Raw genomic sequence first — 22,377 nt, 5'->3', positions numbered from 1 at the left:
TTAAAGGCTTACTGAAATGCGATTTTCTTATTTAAACGGGGATAGCAGGTCCATTCTATGTGTCATACTTGATCATTTCGCGATATTGCCATATTTTTGCTGAAAGGATTTAGTAGAGAACATCGACGATAAAGTTGGCAACTTTTGGTCGCTGATAAAAAAGCCTTGCCTGTAGCGGAAGTAGCAGACGAGTAGCGTGACGTCACAGGTTGTGGAGCTCCTCACATCTGCACATTGTTTACAATCATGGCCACCAGCAGCGAGAGCCATTCGGACCGAGAAAGCGACGATTTCCCCATTAATTTGAGCGAGGATGAAAGATTTGTGGATGAGGAAAGTGAGAGTGAAGGACTAGAGGGCAGTGGGAGCGATTCAGATAGGGAAGATGCTGTGAGAGGCGGGTGGGACCTGATATTCAGCTGGGAATGACTAAAACAGTAAATAAACACAAGACATATATATACTCTATTAGCCACAACACAACCAGGCTTATATTTAATATGCCACAAATTAATCCCGCATAACAAACACCTCCCCCCTCCCGTCCATATAACCCGCCAATACAACTCAAACACCTGCACAACACACTCAATCCCACAGCCCAAAGTACCGTTCACCTCCCCAAAGTTCATACAGCACATATATTTCTCCAAAGTCCCCAAAGTTACGTACCTGACATGCACATAGCGGCACGCACGTATGGGCAAGCGATCAAATGTTTGGAAGCCGCAGCTGCGTACTCACGGTACCGCGTCTGCGTATCCAACTCAGAGTCCTCCTGGTAAAAGTCTTTGTTGTCCCAGTTCTAAACAGGCAAATGGTAAAGCTTGACAGTACTCTTCCGGGAATGTAAACAATGAAACACCGGCTGTGTTTGTGTTGCTGCAGCCGGCCGCAATACACCGCTTCCCACCTACAGCTTTCCTCTTTGCTGTCTCCATTGTTCATTGAACAAATTGCAAAAGATTCACCAACACAGATGTACAGAATACTGTGGAATTTTTCTGACGAAAACAGACGACTTAATAGCTGGCCACCATGCTGTCCCAAAATGTCCTGTACAATCCGTGACGTCACGCGCAGGCGTCATCATACCGAAACGTTTTCAGCAGGATATTTCGGCGCAAAATTTAAAATTGCGCTTTAGTAAGCTAACCCGGGCCGTATTGGCATGTGTTGCAATGTTAAGATTTCATCATTGATGAATAAACTATCAGACTGCGTGGTCGGTAGTAGTGGCTTTCAGTAGGCCTTTAATAGTCATTTAAAAAAGAAAGTTGTTTTGTCTTTTAGGCAATGATTCATAAAGTGCACCTGGTCTGTGTCATGCTTTTTGCAACCTTAGTTTAACAATGAGATGTGTTTACTCTAAAAGAAATACCATCATATAGTTTAGGTGACATCGCTTAAACAATCTATGTTAAGATTTTGGAAGTTACTCAGAAAAAGCCCAAAGATTTTATATTTTTCAAAACGTCCGTAATTTACACAAACATACCAAAGATTCTTGGAAGTTAGAAAGTCACCATACCAACATGGAAAACCTAAGCATGGAAGTGTTATTATTTCAGTCTTACAAAACATTACATTTTTAGTGTTCAACTTTACACATGCACACAAAAGAAGAGCGTGCAAATTAAGTAAACTTTTACTACAACGGAAATGTTTCAGCCTGAGTAACCCTCAAAATGTTTGTCAAGCTTGAACTCAAAAGACTTTAGTTTGGTCATTACATTAGGCACTCCTGCAACACGTTGAAAAGGTTATTTTTTGCTTGAAATTTCATGGCTTTTCTCTTTTATTGAGAAGGAAATGTGCAAAGTGAAGAAGAACTGCAGCGTTCTTGTTCAAATGGCTGCTTGGTACCTTCTCTGAAGACAAAGCAAGAGGCTGTAAGCAACCACAACATTTAGGTGTGTAAGCGTTGGACAAATCCCAACTGTATACCATAACTAGTCAGGAAATAATGAAAAAGCACTTCAACTGAGGATAAGAGCAGGTATATCCATGCACAATAACATTCAAATGACAAACAAGAGCAGGTATATTCATGCACAATAACATTCAAAGGACAAACAAGAGCAGGTATATTCATGCACACTAACATTCAAATGACAAACAAGAGCAGGTATATTCATGCACACTAACATTCAAATGACAAACAAGAGCAGGTATATTCATGCACACTAACATTCAAATGACAAACAAGAGCAGGTATATTGATGCACAATAACATTCAAAGGACAAACAAGAGCAGGTATATTCATGCACACTAACATACAAAGGACAAACAAGAGCAGGTGGACCATGCTGGGGTTTCTCTGAAGATGAAGAGAGGCAGTAAGAGGAACTTGTTGGACCTTTATTCACCCTGTCTGCTTATCTTTCCTTCAGTCTTTGTGAAGGTTTAGTACCAGGGCCTCTTTGCTCCTCTTCTTCATCCTCTGTTTCATCCCCAGGCTGAACAACAGAGGTCAGCAGTTGGGTGTCGACATGAACTTCCTCGTCATCTGACTGGATCACAGGTGTGTCGGCATGAACTTCCTCGTCATCTGACTGGATCACAGGTGTGTCGACTCCGTCCCCACTTGTATCGCTGGAGCCCGATGACGTTGACGACAAACGAGATTTGGACCCATTGAGGACTTCATTTTGCCGTAGCAAATGTGGACACACCCGGTAGACAACCTCAGCTTCTTCATCTGCTTCATCTTCATCATCGTCCTCCGCCTCTGTAAAGAGAAGCTGCTGAAAAGGTGTGTTCTGTCTGGTTTAGTTTTCTTTCGGTACAGTCGCTGTCATTATTCAGTGGCTGAAATGAGCTGAGATGATAGCAAAAACACAAACGTGTCAGTTTAACAGTTTTTAAGTCTGCATGTAAAACTCATTAGTCAGGACCTGCGTAATTACATAATTCAACCTTCTTCAAAACGTTACGTCTGATTATTCTCACAGCCGCAAACATTTTCTCAAGTATGCACAGCTTCTTTCACACAGGAGTGTACAATATATATAGATCAGTCCTTTATTTGTCTGTGCCTTTCATACAGAACTCAGCCAATTTCATACGACACAAAATGCTCTAAACAGATAGTTAGTACTGTCTTGTATTGTATATAAGACTGTAGTTCTTCCCTAGAAACAAGGACTAATACAATGGTTGTTTCACATTGGGTTAGGGTTACACTTGCACACACAAGTCAGTGGTTTTGAAGGGGTCACTCATTTTCTGCCCTTTGTCGATATTTGGACAGCTACACATGCATCATCATGAGAACAGAAAGCTTTGTAGATCTTTGTAAATCTGCATCAGTTCCTTGTATTTTCTGCATCCCACAAAAACAGGGTGATGGGTCAAATGCAGAGGTTAATTTCACCACACCTGGTGTGTCTGACAATCATTGGTACTTTAACTTTAGGTATGGTCAGCGGCCAAGTCTGTTTTGCAGTTAAAAATAGTTTTGGGACAGCAGCAATTATTTTTAACTCAACAGGGTACCGTATTTTCCGCACTATAAGGCGCACCGGATTATTAGCCGTACCTTCAATGAATGGCATATTTCATAACTTTGTCCACCAATAAGCCGCCCCGGACTATAAGCCGCGCCTACGCTGCGCTAAAGGGAATGTCAAAAAAACAGTCAGATAGGTCAGTCAAACTTTAATAATATATTAAAAACCAGCGTTCTAACAACTCTGTCCCAAAATGTACGCAAATGTGCAATCACAAACATAGTAAAATTCAAAATATTGCAGAGCAATAGCAACATAATGTTGCTCGAACGTTAATGTCACAACACACAAAATAAACATAACGCTCACTTTCTGAAGTTATTCTTCATTCATAAATCCCTCAAATTTTTCTCCTTCGGTGTCCGAATTGAAAAGTTGGGCGAATGTCGTCCGGCGCTGCCTCCCTGTCTTAGTGAAGGTGTGTTCGCCTTCGGTCATCCATTGTTCCCACGCAGTTAGCAGTCTAGCTTCGAATGCCCTGTTGACACCAATATCTAGCGGCTGGAGGTCTTTTGTCAATCCACCCGGAATGACGGCGAGTATTGAATTAAGCGCGTAAGCGTGTCTCTTAATGTGATGTTATGAGCTAGCAAATATAACAACTACACTACCCAGCATGCAACGATAGTGACGAGCATGCGCGGTAGCCCTGAGAAGCGTTGTTGTATGCTGGCAGTTAGAATGTGGTTATGAGCACGCTGTGAGTAAACGTTGAGAACTCAGTTAACACGCCTCGTCTGCATTATTTATAATTAGACAGACAACACACTTAATAGGAGCCATTTTGGGGTCTTTACATAAACACACAAATGGAAATGAAACGTCACATATCCCAGCATGCACCACGTGCTTCTTCTTCTTCCGGGGCGGGTGGTTGCTTACAGTAGAAGAAGAAGCGCTTCCTGTTCTATGGGGGCGGGTGCTTACCTTGGCGGTTGCTTGCGTAGAAGAAGAAGCGCTTCCTGTTCTACCGGGAAAAAAGATGGCGGCTGTTTACCGAAGTTGCGAGATCGAAACTTTATGAAAATGAATCGTAATATTAATCCATATATAAAGCGCACCGGGTTAAAAGCCGCACTGTCAGCTTTTGAGTAAATTTGTGGTTTTTAGGTGCGGCTAATAGTGCGGAAAATACGGTATACGTAAAGTTTGGGTTTTGAAATTGTACACACTGGTGCCAGTGTTCTGTTATTCCTTATTTACCACAGAAGCAGTTAAATTGCAGCCTTCGACTTCAGTCTTAATGTAGCCCATCCAACCATTTTCTACCGCTTGTCCATTTTGGGATGGCGGGGGGCTGAGGGGCTGAAGCCTATCCCAGCTGCACTCAAGCACAAGGCAGGGTACACCCTGGATAAGTCGCCACCTGATCGCAGCAGAAAGTACTCAATTCTACATTGAGGAAAATAAAAGCAAACACAAACCAGGCTGTGGGGATGCAAGCGCTCCCTCGCCTGCTCCTGAGCCTGAGTTGAGGAACACATCCAGGGCCTCTTGGTCAGAGACATCCATCAGGTCCATTTGCTCCAGCACATCCACGTTCACCTCCATAGATGAGATACTTCCCATGGGGGCTGCACACACAAATAGTGTTATGAAGCTTATGTGTTGGGACCTGCCATTCCATGTTTGACTTTGTATCTTGATTTTACGCTATTTGGCCTTTATTTCCGTTTCAGCGCTCCCTCCTTCCTGTTTTGCCTCCTTTTTGATATGAGCACTGATTGTACACACCTGCCTCTGATTAGCAATCAGGAGACTCGCTTGTCGTTGATTACTAATCAGAAGGGTATGTAATCCAACCTCACTTACATCTTCATAGTCACATGTACAATGTATGCTTAACAAAATGTAGTCTCTGGATTTGACCCATACTCTCGAGGATCAGTGGACAGTCATAGTTTAACACTCGGGACTGTATTTTCACTGGATTGGTACGGCCACCAGTTGGTGAGACAACCTAATGGGCAATGTGCCCAAGGATACAACCGCAGTGACTAGGAAGGCGGAAGCTGCAATCGGATCAGGTACCGTGAAGTTTCTTAGCGACTCCTTATAAGGTGGGGTTGTATCATTTATTGTTTCATTGCCTTACACATGTCAGTGCTGCATCCAGGCTTCATAGCATTCCCAGCTAGCTGCAATTCCCTGTTGGACTATTATTCATTAATTACTGTTTGTCCTGCACACCCTCTCCTGTCTCGGCTTCTTAGGGTTACACCCAGGGCCGCCTTAACTTAGTGGGGGTCGAGGGGGTTTTGGCCCAGTCGTAGTTTTCTGGATCCATCCATCCATCCATCTTCTTCCGCTTATCCGAGGTCGGGTCGCGGGGGCAGCAGCTTAAGCAGGGAAGCCCAGACTTCCCTCTCCCCAGCCACTTCGTCCAGCTCCTCCCGGGGGATCCCGAGGCGTTCCCAGGCCAGCCGGGAGAGATAGTCTTCCCAGCGTGTCCTGGGTCTTCCCCGTGGCCTCCTACCGGTCGGACATGCCCGAAACACCTTCCTATGGAGGCGTTCGGGTGGCATCCTGACCAGATGCCCGAACCACCTCATCTGGCTCCTCTCGATGTGGAGGAGCAGCGGCTTTACTTTGAGCTCCCCCCGAATGACAGAGCTTCTCACCCTATCTCTAAGGGAGAGCCCCGCCACTCGGCGGAGGATACTCATTTCGGCCGCTTGTACCCTTGATCTTGTCCTTTCGGTCATAACCCAAAGCTCATGACCATAGGTGAGGATGGGAACGTAGATCGACCGGTAAATCGAGAGCTTTGCCTTCCGGCTCAGCTCCTTCTTCACCACAACGGATCGATACAGCGTCCGCATTACTGAAGACGCCGCATCGATCCGCCTGTCGATCTCACGATCCACTCTTCCCCCACTCGTGAACAAGACTCCGAGGTACTTGAACTCCTCCACTTGGGGCAAGATCTCCTCCCCAACCCGGAGATGGCACTCCACCCTTTTCCGGGAGAGAACCATGGACTCGGACTTGGAGGTGCTGATTCCCATCCCAGTCGCTTCACACTCGGCTGCGAACCGATCCAGTGAGAGCTGAAGATCCTGGCCAGATGAAGCCATCAGGACCACATCATGTTTAAAAAGCAGAGACCTAATCCTGCAGCCACCAAACCAGATCCCCTCAACGCCCTGACTGCGCCTAGAAATTCTGTCCATAAAGGTTATGAACAGAATCGGTGACAAAGGGCAGCCTTGGCGGAGTCCAACCCTCACTGGAAACGTGTCCGACTTACTGCCGGCAATGCGGACCAAACTCTGACACTGATCATACAGGGAGCGAACTGCCACAATAAGACAGTCCGATACCCCATACTCTCTGAGCACTCCCCACAGGACTTCCCGGGGTACACGGTCGAATGCCTTCTCCAAGTCCACAAAGCACATGTAGACTGGTTGGGCAAACTCCCATGCACCCTCAAGGACCCTGCCGAGAGTATAGAGCTGGTCCACAGTTCCGCGACCAGGACGAAAACCACACTGTTCCTCCTGAATCCGAGGTTCGATTATCCGGCGTAGCCTCCTCTCCAGTACACCTGAATAGACCTTACCGGGAAGGCTGAGGAGTGTGATCCCACGATAGTTTTCTGGATTTCACACAAATTGCGCCCAGCTCAGAGCAGTAAGAAAAAAACAAAGTACTCAGCCGTAAAAACCGGGGGCCCATGGGCTTCAGCCCAGGTAAGCCTGTGCTTTAAGGCGGCCCTGGTTACACCTCCTGCAGTGATGTGTAATCGCAACAATATGTGGCTTATTTTAAAAAGACCCAAAATGTTGGCAGGAAATTGTTCTCTTAAAAGCGCTGCTGTGGACAAGAGATGAAAATTAGCAAGAGATATGAAACTATGTACAGCACATCAGTTGCTTCTAATATGGTAAATCTTATTCAAACTCAAGTCTAGTCTCTATAGGCAAAGTCGGAGTTGCAGCAGTCACTCACGTTTTCTGCTGTCTATCTGCAGGTGAGCTGAAGGAAGGTAGTTGTTCACATCCTGATGGTAGACTTCTTCAAAAAAGAGTTGTCTGTCCTTCAGCTTCAGATGCTGTGCTGAATCGTTGTCCAACAGCCTTTGGGAATTGTCTGTCTCCGCTAAACAACAGAAAGCAGTTAATTTTGCACTTTGTTCTTCGAACTCCCCTGGAGTTCTGTTCCTAAATACATAGCTGCTATGGAGCTGCAGTGAAAGCACATACAAATCATGCAACACATTTGGACAGCCAGAATCTTGAATGAAGCTGAAAGAACAGTCACATGATGCAGTCTGTATATTTTACAGGGTTTCTGCCCCTTCAAGGTACTCTGCAACCCTTCTGCTTAACAGCACAGACGTTTGACTAATGTTCTGCTCCTTATCTCTGTTTCACATTTATTGAATGCGTGTGTGGGTTTTCAGCTGCCATTGTCAACAAAGTAAGTCAAAACCTGTCAGCTCCAGTAATGACTCAATTGTTCAAGCATTTAACGTTTTCTGTCTCTTTTTGTATCAGTCCTGTGATTGACAGGTACCTCTTGCGCAATGACTCCCAAGCTTCCTTGTGACTTTCAACTTATTGACATTGGAAGAACGGATAGGCTCTCTGTATCATACTGACCCCTAGTGGTAATTGTCAAAGGAGTAGCATCAGCGCCATGTAGTCCATCATCAGAAAGCCTGTCAATGTTCTTATGAGAGCCACTTTTACTAAATGGTAACATTTTCCCTAAAAGCGTATTTCAACCGAAACAAACATGCACACAATGTTGCTATCCACAAGTTCACATTTTGTAATACACTTAATGAAATAAAACCATTTTATCCATCTGCATCTTGCATTTCAATGTGCATTTATTTTTATTTTATTATTATTTTTATTTATTTTATTTCATTTTTTATTTTTTTATTAAATCAACATAGAAATAGAAACATTTATTTATTGTTTCTCACATTATGAACTGTAAACATGAATGCTGTGAAATGATACTTAATATTGTATATTTGACTGAAAAACATATTTGTCAAACAAAATTCACCTATTCGTCATGAAAATAGGCTAACCAACAACATTTCTTTTTTTTTTTTTTTTTTTTTTTTTAATGTCCTGTCCAGCTTCTCAGGCAAATCATATAGTTGATGTAGATGCCCATGTCGGCTGTTCAGATTTACTTTACAAAAGAGAAGTGTAGGATACTTCTCTTGTTGCCTTATTTGTATTTGACTTTATTAAATGTATTTATATTATCATTTAGTGCAGCCGGGCCGGAGCAGGAGGGGATAGAAAGAGAAAAAAAAAGAAGACAGAGGGGGAAATTGTGGGGACAAGAGGGGGATTAGACAGAGAGACAAAAACAACAACAGCAAACAACAACAACAATAGAGCAACATCAGCAAATATGACATGTACAAATATGATGGTAAAAGTAATAGCAAATAAGCAGTTAGCGAAAAATAAAAAATAATACAGAAATAACCATGAGCATTATTACACTACAAATGGATCAATACAAATACCAATAGAAATAGCGCTATTGATAATGAACAATACCAATAATTTACCTTTATTATCAACAATACAGTTGTTCAAATGCAACAATACATATACGTAATGATAACTTGAGATACAAAAGAATGCAGAAAAATGGAGGGGGAGAAAGAGAAGCAACCTACATTAACCTTGTAGATTGTTATAGTCACAATAGGTTAAGCTTTGTCAGTGTGCCATGTGTTACACCCAGTTTACCCTAGGGCAACAACGTTAATATATGTTTGATGCAACGTGATTATGTGCATGAGTGTAAGTATGCATATGTACTTGTATATGTACAGAATGTGTATATGTGTTTGTACAATGAATGTATATGTACAGAATGTGAATATGTGTTTGTACAGTGAATGTATATGTACAGTATGTGTATGTGTATGTTTGTATATTGAATGTGCGTGTGGATGTACGAACATTAGGTAGGTAAATATGTACTGTATTTGTGTATGTATGTGGGAGCGTAGGTACCTATGTACGTATGTGAGCATATGTGAATTTGCATGTACAATACATTCGACTCCCAGAGTGCGTGGGAGCCAGAGCACGGCCCCATCACCCCCGAGAGCCCAACCCACAAACAGGAGGCGTGGTGCCCAGGGAACCAGGGACCACCGCCCCCACGCAGCCAAGCCGGCCAGCGACAGGAACCCCAGAGCCCGACCCACCGTACCGCCCACAAGGGCCAGCAGCAGGCCGCAGACAGACGCACCCGGCAGAGGACAGGGCACGAGAAAAGCAGGGGACAGCCAGACCCCAAGCCAGCGAGAGACCACACCCCACACGGGCAGAAAGGCGAGACGCCCCGCCCGAGGGACCCAGAGACTCCCCGCAACCGGACGGGAAGACCGCCCCCGCCCCACCGGCAACCGGGCCCCCACGAGCCCACCCCCCACCCCCGGAGAGCGCGGCGAGGCCATCCCCCGGCCACCCCACCCAAACCGGCCGCCGCAGGACCACCCAGGCACAGGGCCACGGGAACCACCCACCCCACCCGCAGGGACCCCAACGATGGAGATGGAACAACCAGCAACCGCCCCGCCGAGCCCCCCCCCTGAGGGAGGGGAAAATTAAAAAATAATATTAATAAAATATATTAAAAAATAAATAAATAAATAAATTAATTAATTAATTAATTAAAAAAAAAAAAAGAATTAAAAGAAGATCACAGACATGCTGACAAACAAGGTCACTACCCCAGCAACTGGCCGACTCGCAGCACCTCGGAATACCTTGCAGCACCAAGCTACCACAATAGACGCAGGGACTAGGCCCAACAGGCCCCAACCAAGACGGGCACCCGGAAGGGATGGACAGCGGGACCCAGGAGCTCCAGACACGCAGTTCGGATGCAGTAGCCTGAGGCGTCGACCCCCGTCTGACAGGCAGGCCCAGAGCGTACCCCCAGAAATATACATACATACATGCATATATACATACACATACACACATACACGTATACATACCCACACATACACATATATACATATACATACACATATGTACACATACACATATATAAACATACATACATACACACACATATACATAGTTCGTCAGCCCCGACAGCCATCACGCGCGCGCGCTGCCATCAGTCACAACATCAGCCACACCCCTGCACCAGACCCAGCAGCCACGGGTGCCCACACCACAAACAAACGGCAGCAGAAACAGCAGCCGCAATAACCCCAGACAGCCAGCACCAACCAACAACATTTCAGCAACTTAATTTCCAGGATCCTCTAGTTCCTGGAAATAAAGGTTCCTATTAACTTGTGTTTCCACCACATTTCAGGTAGTTTATACAAATCAGACAAATGGATGAAAGGTACAGTATATTTTCACACTGATGCCATGCAAATAAACACGTTATTAGATATTGCTTTTATTTAATGATAAATGGGTTATACTTGTACAGCGTGTGTCTACCTTCAAGGTACTCAAAGCGCTTTGACACTATTTCCACTTTCACCCTTTCACACACAGATGGCGGGAGCTGCTATGCAAAGCCCTCACCACAACCCATCAGGAGCAAGGGTGAAGGGTCTTGCTGAAGGACACAGTGGACGTGACTAGGATGGCGGAAGACGGGATCGAACCAGGAACCCTCAGGTTGCTGGCAGGGCCGCTCTACCAAGCGAGCCACGCCAGTAATAAACAAAATACAAAACAATATGATTTATAGACAAACGATTTTATATTAAACGTCAGGCTTTTAATTGCATTCTGTTCACTCAGGTTGAGGCTAATTAATTAGATCATAATTGAAGATACAATTATTTTTTAATTTACTTTTCCTAAATATCTAAAAGTATTCATATTCTCTTGATGTCATATTATGCTCGTTCCAGTGCTGTTGTTTATAGATTTAGTTTGTATCCAATTGCCATGCTGTACCTAATCTGCGCGACAGGGTTAGGGTTGATAGACAGTTGCGATAGCCAATCAGATCACCAGTTGTTGTCAGTAAGGCCTTCTAGATGGCCTCACGTTGAACGTAACATTTACGCGTCCTGTTAGCCAGTTCATGCAATATATTGTGTTTTAATAGTGTATACTGTAGATGCAATATCGCAATTTGTAAATCTGACAAATAACTGTTTTTGTTGGGTGCATCCCTATTTTGTTTTGCTCTTTTAAAGGTCTGACTATTAGAATATCGATTTTTTTTTGGAGAAATGTTTCATTTTTTTAAATCAATTAAATACTTTCACATTTTTATGTGTGCTTGTTGTACAATTTTCCATCTTGACTTTTATTGACATCATGATGTACTGTATTATGCAGATTGATTTTTTATTATATTTATTATAAATTCCTATCATTGCTCTACCATAAAACGTGTCATGAACCCACATGGCTGCAGTAGTTGTGACCCCAAGATGCAGGAAACAGGAGATTGACAAGCAGGTAAGAGTTTTTATTATACTTAAACAAGGAGGACGCAGTCGTGCATGTAACGGTTCTCAACATAATCACAATCCTCGAGTACTGAGCAGGCGAGGCAGACTTCAATAGCAGCCTGATTGGCAACTGCAACCAGGTGTGCTGGGCTGCCAATTGGGGCCAGGTGAGGCGAACGAGTGCTCAGGGAGACATGCAGGAAATGGAAATCAAATATGAGCGCTGACAGGAAATAAACTCAACACTAGGAAACACAAACAGAAGTGAAGTGACAGATCTTCACAAAATGATTTTGTCAAACAAAACACTGCAAAAAATGTTATTAAAAGTTTAAAGAACAGGGGTACAACTATAATCATAATTGGCCCTCCTTCTGTGGCAAACCAGGACTGTTGAGGATGCAACAAAATCATCAAAATCAAAAATACTACATAGACAAATGTTGCATGTATGAGATTATCAACTGTGGGGAAGATTCCATGACATTTGTGATCTGTGACAAGGACAACTACGACTTCCCAGAAAGCCCACACTGACTCACAATAACCTAGGGCTTGCTCTTATATAATGCTGATCAAGTCTTTCAGCTGCACACTCTTACAGCCAATTGCAGTGCAGACCTTTGCTTGGCAGCCTCCACATGCATGCAGAAATATGACAAATCATTTCTTTTTCAATCTTGCCTCACATTGTGCAACCCAAGCTGTGCAATGATGTCACTACAATGGAAATGTGCACATTTACATTGTAAATGATGTCACTACAATGGAAATGTGCACATTTACATTGTAGATGATGTCACTCCAATGAAAATGTGCACATTTACATTGTAAACGTAAATGATGTCACTACCATTGTAAATGTAAATCATGTCACCACATTTCCATTGTAAATTTAAATGATGTCACTCCAATGTAAATGTGCACATTTACATTGTAAATGTAAATGATGTCACTACAATGAAAATGTGAACATTTACATTGTAAATGATGTCACTACAATTGAAACATGCACATTTACATTGTAAATGTAAATGATGTCAGTACAATTGGAACATGCACATTTCCAATGTAAATGTAAATGATGTCACTACAATATAAAGGTGCACATTTACATTATAGTGACATCACTATTCATCATCATTGACATTTACATTGTAAATGTACATGACGCCACTACAATGTAAATGTGCACATTTACATTGTAGTGACATCACTTACATTGACATTTACATTTACATCGTAAATGTATATGATGCCACTACAATGTAAATGTGCACATTACATTGACATTGACATTGTAAATGTAAATGATGTCACTATAATGTAAATGTAGACATATACATTGTAAATGTAAATGATGTCACTACAACATAAACGTGCACATTTACATTGTAGTGACATCATTGCACAGCTAGGTGTCAGTGATGAGAAGTCAATGCTACAATGGTCTGCAAGACTCAGATGATCCACATTCAGAATAATACAGCATTTCAATGCCACATCAAGATATTGTTTATGTCTATTCAAGCATGTATTATAATTATGCTGTCAGCAATTTCTAATGCAGAGGAACTCAAGATGTCAACCTCTTGCATTAAGGATGATGTTTGGCTCCAGGGGCCTCACCCACCGTGTTTGTGCATTACTGTGCTTCCCCCTTAGGTGTAGTAGTTTCTCCCTGCTGTCTCTAACTACACTCTCTGGGATGAAAACCTTCAGCATCATGTGTCGTTTTCACGCTGCAGTCATTTATCAAGAGACAGGAACCACGCTGGAAGCCGAGAACAAATGTTGCCATTGAAGTAACGAGTCACATGGTATGGCTTTCAAAGCCCTTGTGACGAGGGGAAATAAATCCCATGATCACCTTAGTGTCTTCACAGAAAAGTGTTTATTTGAGAGAGAAAGTACTTACACTGCATGAGTAGTCATCATCTATCATCCTGCCTTAACAACCTGCAGCTTCTATTTCTCCCTTGGGGTCTGGTGATGGTGCAGTGGAAGGTCTCATCATCTTTAGCTAGTACTGATATTAGCCAATCACTTGCCTCTGTTGGCCACAGCAGTCCATCAGGCCTAAATCATTTATGTGTGACATCACTGTACCACAGCCACCTTAGACCCCACACTCCTAGTAGCTGGAAACACTATCAACCAAAGACCCACACTCCTAGTAGCTGGAAACACACTATCCACCTTAGACCCCACACTCCTAGTAGCTGGAAACACTATCAACCAAAGAACCCACACTCCTAGTAGCTGGAAACACACTATCCACCTTAGACCCCACACTCATAGTAGCTGGAAACACTATCAACCAAAGAACCCACACTCCTAGTAGCTGGAAACACTATCAACCAAAGAACCCACACTCCTAGTAGCTGGAAACACACTATCAACCAAAGAACCCACACTCCTAGTAGCTGGAAACACACTATCCACCTTAGACCCCACACTCCTAGTAGCTGGAAACACTATCAACCAAAGAACCCACACTCCTAGTAGCTGGAAACACACTATCCACCTTAGACCCCACACTCCTAGTAGCTGGAAACACTATCAACCAAAGAACCCACACTCCTAGTAGCTGGAAACACACTATCCACCTTAGGCCCCACACTCCCAGTAGCTGGAAACACACTATCCACCTTAGACCCCATACTCCTAGTAGCTGGAAACACACTATCCACCTTAGACCCCACACTCCTAGTAGCTGGAAACACACTACCCACCTTAGACCTCACACTCCTAGTAGCTGGAAACACACTATCCACCTTAGACCCCACACTCCTAGTAGCTGGAAACACACTATTCACATTAGACCCCACACTCCTAGTAGCTGGAAACACACTATCCACATTAGACCCCACACTCCTAGTAGCTGGAAACACACTATTCACATTAGACCCCACACTCCTAGTAGCTGGAAACACACTATCCACATTAGACCCCACACTCCTAGTAGCTGGAAACACACTACCCACCTTAGACCCCACACTCCTAGTAGCTGGAAACACACTAACCACCTTAGACCTCACACTCCTAGTAGCTGGAAACACACTATCCACCTTAGACCCCACACTCCTAGTAGCTGGAAACACACTATCCACATTAGACCCCACACTCCTAGTAGCTGGAAACACACTATCCACCTTAGACCTCACACTCATAGTAGCTGGAAACACACTATTCACATTAGACCCCACACTCCTAGTAGCTGGAAACACACTATCCACCTTAGACCTCACACTCCTAGTAGCTGGAAACACACTATCCACCTTAGACCCCACACTCCTAGTAGCTGGAAACACACTAACCACCTTAGACCTCACACTCCTAGTAGCTGGAAACACACTATCCACCTTAGACCCCACACTCCTAGTAGCTGGAAACACACTACCACCTTAGACCCCACACTCCTAGTAGCTGGAAACACACTATCCACCTTAGACCCCACACTCCTAGTAGCTGGAAACACACTACCCACCTTAGACCTCACACTCCTAGTAGCTGGAAACACACTATCCACCTTAGACCCCACACTCCTAGTAGCTGGAAACACACTATCCACCTTAGACCCCACACTCCTAGTAGCTGGAAACACACTATCCACCTTAGACCCCACACTCCTAGTAGCTGGAAACACACTATCCACCTTAGACCCCACACTCCTAGTAGCTGGAAACACACTAACCACCTTAGACCTCACACTCCTAGTAGCTGGAAACACACTATCCACCTTAGACCCCACACTCCTAGTAGCTGGAAACACACTATCCACCTTAGACCCCACCCTCCTAGTAGCTGGAAACACACTATCCACCTTAGACCCCACACTCCTAGTAGCTGGAAACACACTATCCACCTTAGACCTCACACTCCTAGTAGCTGGAAACACACTATTCACATTAGACCCCACACTCCTAGTAGCTGGAAACACACTATCCACCTTAGACCCCACACTCCTAGTAGCTGGAAACACACTATCCACCTTAGACCCCACACTCCTAGTAGCTGGAAACACACTATCCATCTTAGACCCCACACTCCGAGCGGTGCAATGGATGCGGAGTGTGTACGGTTATTACCATCCTTATCGCTGCCGTTATGTCCTTGGGTAGGACACTTTTCACCCTTGTCCCCGGTGCCGCTGATAGGTGGTGGTCAGAGGGGCCGTAGGCGCAAACTGGCAGCCACGCTTCCGTCAGTCTACTCCAGGGCAGCTGTGGCTACGAAAGTAGCTTACCACCACCAGGTGTGAATGAATGATGGGTTTTCACTTCTCTGTGAAGCGCGTTGAGTGTCTAGAAAAGCGCTATATAAATCTAATCCATTATTATTGTTATTAATGTGAGAATATATAAAAGATAGTCCACATTAAGATGGTCTTTTGTTGTTGTCTTGTCCCTCTCTTGTCCTCAAAGTTTCACCCTCTGTCTTTTTTTTTTTTTTTACTTCTTTCTTCCCCCTTGCTCCGGTCCGGCTGTGCCAAATACTAAATAAATTCAATGAAGTCATATACAAATAAGGCAATTTTTTTTAAGATTGGGACGTCCCGGGGGTTACATTATGGACTCCGGCAGGAGGAAATCTGTCCGCAGGCCAACATTTTGGGACTCCTGATTTAGGAGCTGACTGGTAGCCAACAGTCAGCTAAAAATAATCAATACGTCCGGTAAAAACGCAACGTACATTTCCTTGCGTTTGGATGATTCCAGTGCTCCATTCTAGTTAGTTAGGGCTGTGCCTCTCAGAGGTAACCCTTCAATATACCCAGCAGACATTGAGGCAACGTTGATTATACATCATGTCTTTTAAAACTGGAAACAATGTTGCAAAACAGTTGTACTTCTAAATTGAGACAACGTTGATGTCCAACGTTGGATGCATGTTGTTGGTTGGGAAATGACCACATTTCAATGTCAAATCAATGTCAACCTGACATCAAAAATGCAGCTGAGATAGGCTCCAGCACCCTCCGCAACCCCGTGAGGGACAAGCGGTAGAAAAAGAATGGATGGAAAAAGCATGTTGTTTCAACGTTGTATTTGTGTTGTAGAATATCGTTTGGGAAATGACCAAAATTCAATGGTCAAATCAACGTTAAATGATAATAATGGGTTATACTTGTATAGCGTTTTTCTACCTTCAAGGTACTCAAAGCGCTTTGACACTATTTCCACATTTACCCATTCACACACACATTCACACACTGATGGAGGGAGCTGCCATGCAAGGCGCTAACCAGCAGCCATCAGGAGCAAGGGTGAAGTGTCTTGCCCAAGGACACGACGGACGTGACTAGGATGGTAGAAGGTGGGGATTGAACCCCAGTAACCAGCAACCCTCCGATTGCTGGCACGGCCACTCTACCAACTTCGCCACGCCGCCATGTTAGAACTCGACATTGGATAAACGTTGTCAAAAAGCATGTATTTGTATTGTTGTATTTGTGTTGTAGAATATCGTTTGGGAAATAACCAAATTTCAATGATCACATCAACGTCACAACCCAATATTGATTAAACATTGTCAAAAAACATCTTGTTTCAACGTTATGTTTGAGTTGCTCAATGTCAGGAGCTAGTTCAACAAGTTTTCAATGTTGTTTTAATGTCTAGTGCTTGCTGGGTAAGTTATGTTATAGTTTGAAGTGGAGGAGATTCTAATAGTCCAGGAAAGGTGATACAAATTACATTTGCATGCTGCATGTTCCACAACATAACAAAACAACACAGGTTTGAGTATGATGTCATGGATTTGCAGTAAATGAGTGTCTCCATGGTGACAGCAGATGCAAAATTCTCATTTGGAAAATTATAATCTGCACTACCTGTGTACTTGTTGTCAATTGTACACACAGTCTTAGTATTTCACAAATATACTTTTGACACACTACTAATCTTAGACCAGACCCACTGTCTATAAGAGTCCCCACATGAAGCACAGCCATCACACATCCAAAGCCAGAAAAATACAAGATTAAAGGCTTGGTAAAAATGCCATATTGTTTAAAATGAAGTTTAAGATAAACACACTGACTGTAATTCTACACAAACATAATATTCTAAATATACTTCTCATTTGATACGGTCACTTGTCTCGATCTTAAGAACACCACCAGCTCTGATCTCCAACCTTGTCTGATCACTATTCCCAGGGCATCCATATTACCAAAGCCATTAGAGCTCTTCACTAGGTCTAAATGCACGATGACCTCTGTTGTTCCCCACTGACACCCACTCCCACTCCCCTCTGTCTCCACCCAGCTCACTGCCAGATGAGCTGAATGAGTTCTACGCCCGCTTCGAGGTCCTCAACACCAACCAACAGAGAGGGGTTCTGACCACGGAACGCACGCAGGACCCACCACTCACTGTGACAACAGCAGAGGTACGTACAGTTCTGAGGAGAACAAACCCACGGAAGGCAGCCGGCCCAGACAACATCCCTGGCCAGGCCCTCAGGGTGTGTTCATCAGAGCTGGCTGACGTACTTGCTGACATATAAAACTTGTTACTAGAACAAGTTGTTGTGCCCACCTGCTTCAAGACCACCACCATTGTGCCCCTGCCAAAAAAAAACACTGTGACCTTTCTGAATGACTATCGCCCTGTTGCACTCACCCCAATAGTGATGAAGTGCTTCGAGAGGATAGTCATGTTACACATCAAGAAGACCATCCCAGACACACTGGACCCTCTACAGTTTGCCTACCGGCAGAACCGGTCCACTGAGGATGCAGTTAACACCGTCATCCACACCACCCTCACCCACTTAGAGGGCAAGGACACCTATGCCAGGCTACTATTCATCGACTACAGCTCTGCTTTTAACACGGCCATCCCACAAAAACTCACTGCTAAACTCCTCACTGTTGGTCTGACACCGGCTCTCTGTGACTGGGTCCTGAACTTTCTCACAAACCGGCCCCAGTCATTCAGAACTGGCAACCAGACATCAAGCATAGGGACCCCCCAAGGCTGCGTGCTGAGCCCCCTATTGTACACCCTCTTCACACACGACTGTGTGGCCTCCCAGAACAACACCAGTATCATCAAGTTTGCAGATGATACTATGGTCGTCGGACTGATCACCGGGGGAGCTGAGGCAGCATACAGAAGGGAGGTAGCGGAACTGGTGGCCTGGTGTCAGGATAATAATCTCTCCTTGAACACAGACAAGACCAAGGAGATGATTATTGACCCACGGAGAAGGAGTACCCACTACACACCTCTGTACATAGGGAGGACAAAGGTGGACAGGGTGAAAACCTTTAAATTCCTCAGGACCCACATCAGCGAGGACCTCACCTGGGATCACAACACCCAACAAACAATAAAGAAAGCCCAGCAGCGACTGTACTTCCGAAGAAGGCTGAGAACATTTGGCATGCCACCCAAAATTATCAGCAACTTCTATAGAAGTACGGTTGAGTGTCCTTACCAGCTCAATCACGGTCTGGCATGGAAACTGCACTGCTAAGGACAGGAAGGCACTCCAGCGAGTGATTAAAACTGCTCAGTACATATCAGGAGCAGCCTTCCCCTCACTACAGGACATGTACTCTACCAGGGCCACCAGGAGAGCACACAACATCATAAAGGACAGTACACAGTCTCTTCAGCCTCCTACCATCAGGCAGACGATACAGGAGCCTGAAATCCAGGACTACGAGACTGACAAACAGTTTCTACCCACAGGCCATCAGGCTTGTGAATGCTAACTTGTGAATGCTAGCTCCCCCCACCCCCCCGTTTTACTTTTATCTTTTTGAACAAAAGACAGCTACCATGACCACCCCTGAACTGTGAACCATCACTGTAGACACTTTTCACCTTTGATCACTAAAGACACTTTAACTGCTGCTGTGACCAAATGTCACCTCCATATTTATACTGTTGACTGCCACTCAGAATGTGCAATAATGTTATGTTACTTACTGTGCCTTGTAAATACATTTTTTTTTTTTTTTAGCTAAGTACCGTGTGACTTGTTGAAGGGTGGACTAGCAAAGTAATATTTTCATTGTACGGCAAACTGTCTGTTTAACTGTGCATATGCCAATAAACAATCTTGAATCTTGAATATTGAATCTCACATGGAGTATTCCAGCATTAGCATGGCTAGCTTCCTTCCACCTAAAGACATGCACCAGAAGATTGACCTCCATAAGCCCCTCCCACCTCCAATGACTTTTACCTGGGGATAGGCCCCTCCCACTTTCAAATACTTTTACCTGGGGATAGGCCACCACACCCTCCAAAGACTTTTACCTGGGGATAGGCTCCTCCCCCCTCCAAAGACATGCACCTGATAGGCACTCAATGGTCCCTAATGTGTGAATGTTGTCTGTCTGTCGGTGTTGGCCCTGTCATGACGTGGTCACTTGTCCAGGGTGTACCTGCCTTCCGCCCGAGTGTAGCTGGGATAGGCTCCAGAGCCCGCAGAGGGACCAGTGGTAGGAAATGGATGGATAGTTCTTACAAAAGGGCAATGCTTTAGTTGACAGGAGAACACCTGTGAGGTGTTCACTCAGAAAGCAAGACAGTGGTCCGACCTTGCGGCCAGACTCCAGGACGTAGTTGCACTTAACTGTTGCTCTTGAGCAAGGCATACGGATTTGCCATTGTCTGTTTATTTGACATTCATGTAGTTCTTTTTAGAAGGTCACACAAGATGAACAAGAAATGTGGAATTGGGGGAAGATGATGTAATTATGTATTGTTCACAATGTGTCAATCAATCAAATTTGATTGATAAAGTGCTTGTCACACATACAAGAAATGCATCACAAAGTGCTTTACAGACTTCAAACAATACACCAATGACCCACATCCCCATCAACACACACAAACACACATGCATATGCACGCATTTGAACAAATGGCTGAGTACAGAGGAGCCAGGTGAGTAAACACTATCACATCTGCACCAGGAGGTCATCAGACCACGGTCACCAGGGAGCTGACACAAAGTGCCCCGACAGCATGGCCGATAACCCCTGATGCAGATGCCACCCTCTGAGGAATGTTGGAAAGTAAAAATATTACAAATAGTAAGAACCATGAGTAGGATGAAAGGATAAAAAAATATATAAAAATATAAGAAAACAAGTCAGTAAATAAAAAATATACAGTAAATGTGTAACAAATAAATAGAACTAAATAAAATATTGCACAGCAGATAATATAAAAAGTAAAGTAAAATGAATTGAATAATGTTAATCAATATGAAGTAAAAGCCAAATCAAAAAGATGGGTCTCTCGCAGAGTGAGTAGTCTTTGATAGATATTGTTTGTATTTGTGGTTTAATATTTGTAATACATTAAACACAAAAACAAGGTGAGTTATTTGTTCCCTGATCAATTTGAATTCAAAAGTCTAGGAATTATTGCACATAATATTGCACATTGCATTTGTGAACTTATAGTAAGCCATTTGTTTAGGAACAGAGTATTAAGCAGACAGAAAACATGCTATGAGTTACTCACATGCCAGACATTTGTTGTGGTTGCTTGAGCCTTTTGATGACATGATGAAGTAATGCAGCACAGTCATGGAGTCATTGCATCTCCACCATCCAGCACCTTGTCTTTGTGCTCCTCACCCTGGCCGGTCCTTCTAGCTTTCTCTGTCACGGTGTCACTTGCATTGGCACTGCCTCACTCCCTCTCTCTTGCTCGCCCTCGCTCCAGCACACACATGAAGTCCAAGCTTGCTCAGGCAGACTAACTCAGTAAGAGCCTAGAGGGGTGAGAGATTGTAACATGGTGGTCTGGACCAACTGCTGACACCAGGAGGGGCTCTAAGATCAGGAGAATGTTTAGATTGTAACATGGTGGCCTGGACCAACTGCTGACACCAGGAGGGGCTCCAGGATTAGGAGAATGTTTATGAACAAACCAGGATTACACTCCTATTGTTCATATGAATACATTCCCCGTGTTATAGGATGGAACATTTACTGTCGTGAACACTTACTGAACTGTGATATGAATTAAGCAAAAGTATTCAAATATATTAATAAACCTATAAAATAAATATTTGCTGCATTGTTAAACTCCTAAATGTAACGAGATCCTACAAGAGAGGCATGAAATGTTTTTTAAGGAGGTGGTACTGGTGGTAAACAATGCAACCACGAAGCGTGTCCTTAGGTAAAACCACCAAGCATCGAAGGATGAGGTGCTCATGTTCTTCTAGTGCAGAAACATTTTGTCATCTCTCACAAATCCATTAGGCTTTTTCTAGGTTAAATACAACATTGTAAATGTGCTTTAAGCAAGTGTTCATGATTATAACAATGGAAGACCTTAAATCTAAAAATAATGATTTAACATGCATTTTTTGTTTCAGACATGTTAACAAGTTCCAGTAATGGTTCATCATGTGGTTCCATTTGCAACATACTTGAGAAGGAGTAG

At 43.8% G+C, this 22,377-nt stretch overlaps 2 protein-coding genes across 2 annotated transcripts in view; one reads left to right on the top strand and one right to left on the bottom strand.

The window, feature by feature from the left end:
• Positions 1-22,377, top strand: part of slc36a1 (solute carrier family 36 member 1) — a 532,187-nt gene that overhangs the window by 284,655 nt on the left and 225,155 nt on the right. The gene's annotated exons all lie outside the window — the stretch shown is intronic.
• Positions 573-21,637, bottom strand: LOC133581216 (dysbindin-like). Its single transcript, XM_061935316.1, has 5 exons — positions 21,445-21,637; positions 7,468-7,617; positions 4,938-5,087; positions 2,568-2,732; positions 573-2,525 (listed from the first exon to the last, which is right to left on the bottom strand). The coding sequence occupies exons 1-5, from the start codon at positions 21,509-21,511 to the stop codon at positions 2,380-2,382; spliced, it is 678 nt and encodes a 225-aa protein (XP_061791300.1). The 5' UTR covers positions 21,512-21,637; the 3' UTR covers positions 573-2,379.

Source organism: Nerophis lumbriciformis, linkage group LG16, assembly GCF_033978685.3.
Source record: "Nerophis lumbriciformis linkage group LG16, RoL_Nlum_v2.1, whole genome shotgun sequence".
Classification (NCBI taxonomy): Eukaryota; Metazoa; Chordata; class Actinopteri; order Syngnathiformes; family Syngnathidae; genus Nerophis; species Nerophis lumbriciformis.
This window is presented reverse-complemented; position numbering and strand designations above follow the sequence as displayed.

Coding starts and splice junctions, on each gene's coding strand:
- LOC133581216 (XM_061935316.1), bottom strand. CDS start 21,511: ATGACTGTGCTGCATTACTTCATCATGTCATCAAAAGGCTCAAGCAAC. Junction 7,618..21,444: donor CCACAACAAATGTCTGGCAT/GTGAGTAACTCA, acceptor TCTGTTGTTTAG/CGGAGACAGACAATTCCCAA. Junction 5,088..7,467: donor GCAGATAGACAGCAGAAAAC/GTGAGTGACTGC, acceptor TTGTGTGTGCAG/CCCCCATGGGAAGTATCTCA.